Genomic DNA, 11,712 nt, shown 5'->3' with positions numbered 1-11,712 from the left:
GAGCTACCGGACTTGTTATTAGGACACTTCATACAAATTTGCCTCGTCTTTGTCAACAAACTCAAAGCAAGTCTCCAATCTTTGGAACATGAGTCTCACTCAGCCCTCAAGTCTTAATTTAAGACTAGACTCTTGAAGAAACTTCAAAAAAACTCTCCATGTGTAATTAATAAATATGCAGTTTGACATTTATTATTATGATCATATTTCTGAGGCAGAAGTATGATTTGCAGCTGCATTTAGAAGGTTACATCAGTGTCAGTCATGGTTAGCAAAATGCTTGTCTCTTCTTTTCCAATGGTCCAAGTACTTTCACTCTGACGGTAAAGGCCGACGAGGAGGCTAACCAAGGAAAACTTTTTAATTATGTTGTATTATTTTTAATTGGATTGAGTGCCTGTGCACGTCACTTCTGATGCCCTGTTTAAGGTTGGGAGCAAGTTGTGAATTGTGGTTAAGTTAAAGTTAGGGTTAGGGATGAATGGTCATGGTGAAGGTTTGGAATAAGGTTTTGGTTGGGCCGTCCACATTGAATGGAAGTCAATAAAGTCTGAATAAGGATAGCTAGTGTGTGCGTGTGTGTGTGTGTGTGTGTGTGTGTGTGTGTGTGTGTGTGTGTGTGTGTGTGTGTGTGTGTGTGTGTGTGTGTGTGTGTGTGTGTGTGTGTGTTTGTAGTAAGAAAACAAGTGTTTGCATCTAATACCGCAATTTTGTGTGCATGCACTATTGCTAATGCAATTTAGCATGTGTAGCCTAACTGTGTTTTATTTTCTATATGCGTGTGAATACCTGCAAGCCTGTATATGTATGTACATGTGCACGTGTATGTGCGTGCACACGCTTCCGTCTCTACATGTGTTTAGTGTCAGAGCGCAGCGTACTTCAGTCCCCTGGGCAGCTCTTTGTTTGCTTTAGCCGTGCGGTGGCTAACCTAGCCCGCTAACTCCAAGACACATTTAGCCCGTGCTCTGCTTTTATATCATGCTGCTTTTATTTTCCTTCTGTCTGCTCTCCGACCAAATGGGCAGTATGCACTAAACTGCCCTTTAGCAAAACTAGTATCGGTGCCGCTCGGAACCATTGATAGACAGATTTGGTCAGTGTGGTTTTCACTGGCTGCCATGTTAGCTTGGACTTTAAGAATCTGACCTACTCACACTGAGGCATTCGCTACCAAAAATGTAGGGTGATATGTGTGAAGGCTGCAGCTAAGTGCAGGCACATCCAGGAAGTTCTGTCTCCTTGTCTCGGAAGATTAAGGCTTACAAGGTTTAAAACAGGACCACTCCGATGCTTAGAGGCCGAGTGTATAGAGACGTAGTGTTAGGTGTTTATTGTGGTCTGGGGTTGGAGTGTGTGGAGGGACAGAAGGAGGAGGAGGAGGAGGAAGAGGGATGGTGGTTTTAGCCACTAGCTGTTGTTACCTTGAGCATAACGTACTCTAACCCCCATTACAGCAAGCCACCACAAGCCACAGACACGCTAGCTTCCACTGACTGCAAAACAACCCAAACTCACTTGTTTACCAGCTAATGTGCCATGCCATTCTCTATCCTACTCATTCAACACGTCTCCCCTCTTGCTCTTTTTTTTTAATCAACTACTCAATTCACATGTTACTCCCTTCTTTACCAATATGTCCTCCTCCAAATCAGTTTTTTTGCCCTCTCTCATTATCTCTCTGTATCATTCTTTTTCACATTCTCCCCATCTTTTTTTCTTCATCTCCTCCTTAGCATGTTCTTTCATCTGCATCTTCGTTTGCCCCACTCTGAGCCTTTGTTGGTTAGGGCCATGGGTATGCGTGGGTAACCCCGGCGCCCATGTAAAGGCCCTGTGCTGTGGACTCATAGAGTCCCAGTGTCAGTAGATGAAAGCAGAGGGAGAATCTGGGACTGGCACCCATCTCCTTCTGTCCTGCCACCGTGGCCTCTTATTTCACAGAGAAAATTAATAACTTTAACAAACATCAATGAACGAGGGCCTGATTCTTGGTTGGGTTGTCGGCTGGCCTGGTGTATGTGTGTGTGTATCTGTGAACATATGAGCTTACTTTGCACACATGCCAGGATATATGTGTGTTTGTCTGTATGTAGTGTGGAAAAGACACTGACAGGAATAGTGTAGAGAAATTGACAGTTTGATGAATAGTAACAGAGAAAGAAGATTTTTTGGAGAAGTGGCGTGAGACTCCGTTTTAGTTTGATCTGATCGGATATGTTGCCGTCTTGAAAGGCCGCGGTGTCCTTTTCTTGAGTCACAGAGGAACAGAGAGACGGATGGATGAAGGGAGGGATGGATGGATGGGTGATGTGACCACTTCTGAGGCATTGTCGACAGCCACGCTGAATAGGCAGCAGGCCTGCCTGGAGCCACGCCCGTATTTATGATCTTCAAAGGAAGGATGATACACACACACACACACACACAAAATGTTGATAGTTACAGGAAAACATATGTCTTCGCAAAAGTCTGTACACAGACATTTGCATATAAATCTCTGCTGTTAAACGCACTCAGATAAATACAAAGCTCGTAAACATGTAGACAGAGCAACACTAAAAGAGGCAGACACCAGTATCAGCACTTACTTTAATGTAACTCTGCCGTTGTCTCTTTAAAATGGAACTTGCTACTTGTGCAGCTGCTAAATTGTGTAAAGAAAATCTGCGTTTGACCAGAAACCAGAAAATCATCTTTAAACATACAGTAGGCTATGGAACTTTGGCTGAGTCGTGAGGCGGTGTGGGATCATGGGAGCTGTTGTCTTCATTACTATCGCCGATGAAAATCGACCTAATGCGACTCATGTGCAAATCATGTTTACTGATGAGGTAATGTCTTGAAGTTTTATGCACATTACACAGCAAACAGCAATGAAAAAGCGTGACCCATTAGGATTGACCAATACAAACAGTGGGAGGAGAAAACAGCCGACGGGCTAAGTGGCTAGAAGTGTGTTTTTCCTTCATCATACGTTGTTTGCTATGGAAGTTATAGCAGGTAGAGCCGAATTGAAGGTGACGTTCGGTTACCTTGAATAGAATGAGAGATTTCTCTGGGTTTGAACATTGTTGGAAACATTTTGGATAATGTAAAGACACGAGTCAACAAAATATGTGACATAGTTCTTTTGTCATCTTTAGACACTTTTATGAACAATAGTTACATATTGTATCTTTAGGGGTTTAACATGCATATACACCTACTTGATGTACAAGCTCAATGAGGGAATGTTTTAGCTTAACGATTTTCCAAAAGTTGATTGATGACCCTTCTGTCCATTTATGTTCGGTCATGGGGCTCGAGAGAGACTTCTGTAACACTCCTCCACAAATGTATCAAGTATCTCCCATATTCCTTTTACCCTAAAAAGCAAAGAGAAACAAATTCAGCAGAACACTGGCACCATTGTGACTGATTCTGATTTCTCTTAATGGGCTTGTATGTTACATACCAGGATAGCTCTAATGAATTTACACAAGTGTCCGTTGATGTTCTATTTCAGCTAAAAGGTAAACACGGCTATACATGGCTGTTTACCGTGTGTGAATCTCGCTCTTTGCCTTTCTCTGTTCCGTCAAGAGACATGAGAAGCGGCGGCACGGCAAAAATACTTTATGGTGTTTGCGCTCGCAAATAATAAAACATAAATTGTGGAAACCCTCAGCCTTGTACAGTTCAGCTCATTCAAAAAGCAGCCTGCCCTGAGAAACAGGGGTGAGACCGCTGATTTTCTTCTGGCAAATATTTGAGGAGCTAATTTGGAGGGGCTGCATTTGCAGTGTGTGTATGTGTGTCAGCCACACACAGCCTGCAGCCATGGGAGCCAGACAGCCAAAGTTCATAAATTAAAGATGTTGATTGTCCATATTAGGGAAGTGGCATAAAGTAATTAATCTAGTCAATTAATGAGGATGATCATCTGGACTAATAGGCACAGTTGGAAGTCAGCAGCCATTCAACCAGCCAACCAGTCTCTCATGGATTTAGTCAGTCAGCCAGTCAAGTAATCTATATTGACTCAGTCAGTCAGTCAATCAGTCAGCCAATAAGATATTCATGTAGTCCCTAGTCCACCTGTGAAACATCTAGGCCATCAGTCTGTCTCACAGTTGGTAAATTACCCCATCACCAAACACTAGCCAGCCACTCAGCCGATGACCCTTGATCTTATTTGATAGTGGAATGCAGCCTGCTGACAAAAAGCACTAGTGCCAGCCTACACCAGGAAATTGATAAGTTTAATTGATTGTGATTGCTTGTTATTGTTCACAGTCTAAAACGAATAAACAGGGTTGCCAGGAGCTGCCAAGGGCACAGTCAAATAAAGACAGCAACTGGAAATGTGAAGTGGCAGCAATGAAGGGCAAAGCGCACTGTGTTCCTGCCTGCCAGCAGAGTGTGGACAGGACTCTCCTGTGCCCAGGGAGGGGCGGAGTGGGTGGCAGAGTGCAGGGACAGAAGGAGAGGAGAGAGGAGGGCAGGACTGGCAGGGTGCGGTCTGAAGTGGCAACAGATCGTTTTGGATCACTCAAATCCCTTCAATTCAGCTGGAAAGCTGCAGCTCGTTGCCGGTGCCGCATATGGAGAGGAGAAGGCTTTCAGATCCAGAGCGCGCACCAACCAAAGAGCGGGCGAGAGCGGACTGATTCCCAGAGCAGAGAGGCAGAGAGGGCGAGAAACCACAACACTGAAAACTTGGATATCAGTCACCGCTCCCTCTCTCTTTGAGTCTCTCACCCACCAAATCGACTTTGAACCTGTTTGTTTAAATACACGCACTTTACTGCCTGCACACTTACTGTTGGTTCTGCAAGGCGGAGGGAGCGCAGTTTCTCTATTTGGGTCCTTTTTTATTTTGGGGGAAAAAAAAGTTTTTCGGTGTCCTCATGGTGTCCGGTGCAGCCGAGGTGTTGATCTTCTTCTATCCGAGCTTTTCGGACGTGATGTCGCGACTGTCACGGACGATGGAGTCGGGACCTGAGCCGGGGAGGCACTGAAGACGGTCTCTCTCCCCAGGGAGAGTTCTCCCCCCCCTTTCCCGGGGCGATGCGGATCTCCTTCCTCCCTCTCACCGCCTCTCTGTGTGCCTTGGTCCTCCTCCTCGCACCTGCCTCGGAGGGCTGCGGGCCGGGGAGGGGGTACGGCAAGAGGCGGCTCCCGAAGAAGCTCACGCCGCTCGCCTACAAGCAGTTCAGCCCCAACGTCGCCGAGAAGACCCTGGGAGCCAGCGGGCGACCCGAGGGCAAAATTACGCGCAACTCGGAGCGCTTTAAAGAGCTGACGCCGAATTACAACACAGACATTATCTTCAAGGATGAGGAGGACACGGGCGCTGACAGGCTCATGACACAGGTGAGGATTAGAGATGAGTGGGTACAGGCGGTTGCCACTTGGGTCCATGAATCAAATGGATGAAAAAGCATTTGGCACGAATGCGTAAAGATGGACCATTTGGTTAGAGTGCCACTGGTGTATATGTCTTTGTCCCGTCCATGGGTCACAGTGACAAATGTGTCATTTTCAAGATCTCATTCGCTTAATCCTGACCTGTCACATAACTACAGCAGATCTATTCCACGTGGTTGAATGAGCTGAGCCCCTCCACTCGAGATTTCTCCGTTGCATTCAATTGCCTGCTGAGTGTTTGCAGTCAGTTAAATATCTAAACCAAAATAATTGATTTCATCGACTCTCGAGCCTTTTTCACCTCTGGATTTTCCTACCCGACATTCTGAGCTGCTTTTATTGAACTGAAGTGTTGCTTCTTCTCCCAAACTGAGCCTTCATTTGTTGAGTCGTCTCAGATATTGTCAAATTTCGCAACTTTCCACGAGGGTGGACACGTGGAGATGCGTAAAACCGCTCCATTCAGGGTTAAGCTTAGAGGGGACATTTAACCTAAGAAAAAATATAATTATCTAAGTTTAATTTCACAGTATTAATATTGGCTCTGTCATAAGAAGATACCTTTCACCTACATGCTTTTGCAGTATATGGGCCAGTGGCTTCTTTATGCACAACACACCAGCCAGTCTGTTTGCTGTGAGTTGGGTGATACGCATTCATTCATTCATTTATTCATTTATTCATTCATTCAATCATTCAACTGCTGCTTCAACTAAGATTAATTAGTGTTGAGCAAACACATCTCCACTGCTGAGGGGCATCTTGACCTCAAGCCTTGTGTGGAGTACCTGGAAACTTGCTGAGTCATCATAAGCAAGCACACATGAATAGTTATGTGTAGGGTCACCATTCACATCACAGAAATGTTATAGTTACCACGTAGTTACCCAGTGCCCTCTTCACCTCTGTCTTGGTACCTGATGGGGATATCTTCTCCCTTTCAGTCCCTCTCCTCTTTTTCAATAGTGGAACTATACCTAGTTTCTTGATTGATTGTTTCTGACAACCACCCTCTCATTTCTCAATCTCTGCCTGTACTCCTCTTTCTTTAGCGTTGTAAAGACAAGTTGAACTCTCTAGCCATCTCCGTGATGAACATGTGGCAGGGCGTGAAGCTGAGGGTGACAGAGGGCTGGGATGAGGACGGCCACCACTCCGAGGACTCGCTGCACTACGAGGGACGCGCCGTTGACATCACCACGTCAGACAGGTAGGCATGCAATACAATGCAGCTGATAATGTGGTGTAAATAGGCCAGGAACAGGCTGGGGCAACAACTTCTTTCAGTCTGTCAGTCAACAAGTCAGCCTGCTTATCAGTGATGTGATGAGTCAACCAGGTAGTCAACAAAGAGCTGTGTTTTCTTTTTTTGCTGCAGTGCTCTAATCAAAATCACAACTTTTCAGAGAATTATAATACAAACATGAATATCAATCTACAGATAATGTTCCTCTGTAGATTTGTGGGCAAGTACTCTATGTTAATCAAGCTCTGTTCTAATCATATTGGAAGTTTACAATGTCTCTGTATTTCCTTTTGTCAGGGACAGAAATAAGTATGCCATGTTGGCACGGTTGGCAGTAGAAGCTGGATTCGACTGGGTCTACTACGAGTCCAAAGCCCATGTTCACTGTAGCGTCAAGTCAGGTAAGAGATGGATGGGAGCTACAGTGTGTGTGTGTGTGTGTATGTTGTGGCCAGCTGTCATTACGGCTAATGAGGTTGATGCTAGACCCTTTGTTGGGGATTCACTGTAGCTTGCCTCTCTGTGCCTGTACAATCAGTGTGTGTGTGTGTGTGTGTGTGTGTGTGTGTGTGTGTGTGTGTGTGTGTGTGTGTGTGTGTGTGTGTGTGTATGGCCTATTGGGAGCCAATCAAAGTAGGGCGTGCACCTGTGCTCTTTGCCGTATTCAGTCTCACTTCTCGATCAGATGTCACGATGAAGCGATCGGTCCGTGTGACTGTGGGGTATTAATCAAATAAAATAAAATAAAATAATCAAATCAAATATACTTTATTGGCCCCATTGGGAAATTTGTCTTGGCCCAACCTGTGAAATGTATCTGTAATGCAGATAGAGCCAGTGTAAAAAGCTTGTAAGTGATGGGACAGGACAATAAAACAAGTGCAGTGATCCACTGGATAAAATAAATGAATTTAAAAAGACTCTTTCTGCATTTCTACAACTAATTGTGTAATTTATGTTCCCCAAATTTATTGCAATATAAAGTCATATTTCATATTCTGAAACACAAATCACATCCAGGCCTCACACAAACAATACTTGACCACATTCCTCCGAAGCTATTCAAACTTTGGATAAGTCCGTTTTCTCCACGTCTGGCACCACCAGTTATTAGATGCCAAGCTTTATTCAAGTCGGCCTGCAGCAGCCTGTCGAGGTTAGTGGGCTGTGAGATGATTAACTCTCTCTTTGTTTTGCTGTTGCTTTTCCTTCAGTAGGTTTCTCTCAGATCTCTTATCAGAGTCTTATCACCTCCACGGTCACAGCCCTCCTTCTCTGCAGTCCTCAGGCTCACAGACACACACACCTTGAACAAATATTTGGCTGCCTTAAGACTGCCTTAAGACGGCCGTATCCCACAAGCACACACGCACAGACACACATGCATGCACACACAACAATGAAGAGTGATGAAGAGAGATGGAATTCTCATTTAAAACTGAAATTGCTTCATGACTCATGAAAAATATATATGTTTAATCTATTTGATTCCATTCTTTCTTATTATTTTCTTCCCAGTTTCTTTCTAAATGTAAATCCACTTCTCCAAATGAGCAGATTTGAGTTTTGGGATTCAAGCTCATTCTGGTGTCATTGCTCTTTCCTTGTGTGGACCTATGAATAATCATGTGACTCAGTTTAAAACTCAAGCTCTGCTGTAATCCAAACAATATCTCGACCCAGGTCTGAGTCTGTGTACTTTCCTGTCTCTCTGACCCCAGGCCGTGCTTTGACTGCGGTGATACAATCAGCTGGTTATCCATTAGCTCCTGCCGACTACCTCTTCTTTGCCACTTCGTCTCACTGGGTCTTAAAGGGACACCTTGTTCGGATACAGAATACAAACAGGATCAAATGCACAATATGGCCTAAAATGTTGTCATGATAAAAATAACAATAGATAATCCTCACAATATAAAATTATTATTTCTTTCATATTTTAAGACATATATTTGCTCCTGTGTGAAAGTTGACGACAGACAGTTAATGTGGTTTTAAACACTTTATGGGCAGAAAATGAAAAAATATATAATTGATTTTAGGTCCTATTTTTTGGCCTTAAATTTATATTACTGAAAGCTTAGAGGGACACACAGACCTCAGAGAGTTTTTAAATGCTTAAGTTTCTATTTGAATCCACACCAAATAAATAATATGGAAAACATAATAAATACATCATAAATCATAAATCATTTATATAGTGTGGATGGGAGTAAAAACTTTAATTTTCTATCAACATTTTTCAAGCATTTTTCTGCCTGTGTACAAGGTCTTAGAATAAGGAGAGAGTAAGAGGCAAGCATCTTATGAATATGTTAACAATCTACCAGTGATCCACTGAGATAAAGTCGTCTTTGGGTCAGTGTCAAAGTCTGACCAGTTTTATAGATCACTCTGTGGCGCACAATTCCAAGTGTCACTGCTGGACTGTTGCTCCTCTCCTCAGAGTTTCTTTGTCATTATGTTTTGTCTCCTCAATAAAGAGTAAAACTCAACTAAATTAAATCAAAGTAAGTTCATGTTTTGTTCTTCTTTCTTTCATCTCTCCAGAACACTCAGTGGCAGCCAAAACTGGTGGTTGTTTCCCAGGCGATGCTCAGGTTAATCTTGAGGGAGGGGCTACAAAACAGATACGCGAACTTCACCCCGGTGACCGTGTCTTAGCTTCCTCATCGACAGATGGCAGCGGTCCTCTTCTCTACAGCCCAGTTTTATCCTTCCTGGACCGGCAGCCCAACGCCACAAAGACCTTCTACGTCATTGGCACCGACGCAGGACTTAATATTACACTCACAGCTGCTCACCTGATCTTTGTCACAGACTGTGCTGGTGGGCAGAGAGAGCTGGGACGGGAGGAGGAAGTTAAAGAGACACTTTTGGGCTCCATACTGGGGCGTAGGCCTCGCTGGGAAGCAGATCTGAAGTCAGTTTTTGCCAGCGAGGTCCGTCCAGGACAGTGCGTACTCACGCCACAAGGGAAGGTGGGGTCAGAGGCGGCATTTTCTGTTGTGTCCTTTGTGGAGGAGCAGAGGAGCACCGGACTGTACGCCCCACTCACCCAGCACGGGTCTATAGTGGTGAACGGTGTGCTGGCGTCCTGCTACGCTGCTGTGGACAATCACCACTTGGCCCACTGGGCCCTGTCCCCGCTGAGATTCTTCTACAGCCTGATAGGGCCTTTAGAACCGCAGACTGAAGGGCTGCTCTGGTATCCCTGGCTTCTACAGAGGCTGGGGCAAATGCTGCTGGACGATGGACACTTCCACCCCTGGGGGATTGAGCAAGGACATAGATAGGATCCACAGAGACACTTCATTCAGTCACCTGTATTCAGGAGCGCCAAAGCAAGGAGCACAGCCGTCTCTCTCTCCATATAGGAAAGCGATAGAGGGACCACCAAAGACAATTGATTTAATTGTGTAAATGTATTTTGTACTAAATCTACTTGCCTGTATTTGCTGTACTTCAACAAATTCCTTTTTGTCGCACAAGAAACATTGTATAAATCAACATCTAATTTATAGCTTTAACACCAACACAAATTCACTCCTGTTCAATCCGCTCACCATAGAGATCAAAAACTAAGACTGTGACTTAAAGTTCCCAGTGTGTAGGACTTTGTTACCTGAAGGCCACTGTAGATTCTTCTACACACTTAGAAAGGTAGGGGTGAGGGAAAGGGGTATTCAGTTGGTTGCCATCTGCAACCTCACCACTAGGTGCCACTAAATCCTACACACTGGTACTTTAAATCGATGACTTTAATCAATAGTGAAGTAAGACAATCAGGATTCCTCATTCCTTTTGTACTGTATTAACTGTAATCTCTCAACATTTCTGCAATTGATATCAAGCTGGGACATACTGTTACTGTTAGAAGAAATGAACACATGAGGAAAAAGGTGAAGGAAACTAGGGACCAAACATTTAAAGCTCTGTGTGTACATAAGTATTTATACAGTTAAGTGATGTTATGAAGAAAGACAACAATTGAACTCTACTGTTGAAAATCATAATTTCAGTCTGTAGAGCCTAAGGTCTATATCCGAATAAATTGACAAAATAATATTTAACTAGAAAACCTCTGAATCTCATTCAAATGTGTATGGTGAGGTTCTATGTAATGACTGAATGCAGTGTATCAATATGCTGGTGTTGCACTGTAGTTTCACAACCAAAAAGAGCTAAGTTGGAAACAATACTGACTGTCAGGGAACGATGATGGACTGTGTCGCAGTGTTTTTAGGGGTCTGTCCGCCACAATCATCCAACTTAATTGTGGCAGACTGATTCATATGGTTCATTTTTACGTCTTAATGTTTTGATCAGATATTTTGTGACATGTTTTTTTTGTCATCAGGTTTCAGATTTTCAGTTTTCAGGTCAGTAGTCCCTAGGTAAGACACACACAATACTCAGGCTGTATTCAACTACTGTATTAAGCAACAGCTATGCATCTTGATAAATAACCGTTATCTTTAATCTTGAATAGAAAACTTCCTTTATGTTTACATTTACATTTTTGTATTTCATCTGTCAAGCAAGACCATTTCATTTTACCCAAGCGTCCCTTCAGGAAACACTCGATGAGCACATTCTGTGACTCAAACAAGAACATTTGCATTTATCTATAGGAACTCCAAGGGCTTTCTTCTATATGCCTGCTCAACGACTTGTTAAATATGTATATTAAGCTTTTGTTGGAGAGACTATTTAAAGATCTATTTTTAGAAAATAATGTTAACTATTATTATTTTTGGCAACTATGTGCATACAATTTGTATTTTAAACATAAAGTTGTTGTTTTTAAACCCAAACTGCTGTTTGTATTATTTGCTTTTTGGCAGTAATTAAAAACAAGTTAATGTGCCATACTTTTAATAATACTGTTTTCAGGCCCTTTCTTATTACCATCATGCCTGCTTGGATAGAAAGGGCTTTTACTGTTGCCTTTGATTTCTCATAATCACAGGACTGACAATTGGGTTTCGAACCTGTTCTGATAATCACCTGTTGCACGTTGACATGTAAGCAGCCTTCAGCCATTGATCACA

General features: G+C 43.3%; 1 protein-coding gene across 1 annotated transcript; it reads left to right on the top strand.

Moving 5' to 3' along the window:
• The first annotated feature begins 4,369 nt into the window (after nt 1-4,369).
• On the top strand, nt 4,370-11,210 carry LOC117754699 (indian hedgehog B protein-like). The gene is made up of 4 exons (XM_034573802.1): nt 4,370-5,358; nt 6,465-6,622; nt 6,956-7,059; nt 9,209-11,210. Exons 1-4 carry the CDS (start codon nt 5,053-5,055, stop codon nt 9,952-9,954), a joined length of 1,314 nt encoding a protein of 437 aa, XP_034429693.1. The 5' UTR covers nt 4,370-5,052; the 3' UTR covers nt 9,955-11,210.
• Nucleotides 11,211-11,712: the final 502 nt, after the last annotated feature.

Source organism: Hippoglossus hippoglossus, chromosome 21 (assembly GCF_009819705.1).
Source record: "Hippoglossus hippoglossus isolate fHipHip1 chromosome 21, fHipHip1.pri, whole genome shotgun sequence".
In the NCBI taxonomy this organism is placed as follows: domain Eukaryota; kingdom Metazoa; phylum Chordata; class Actinopteri; order Pleuronectiformes; family Pleuronectidae; genus Hippoglossus; species Hippoglossus hippoglossus.
The sequence above is the reverse complement of the archived record's forward strand: the minus strand, read 5'-3'. Positions and strand labels throughout refer to the sequence as shown.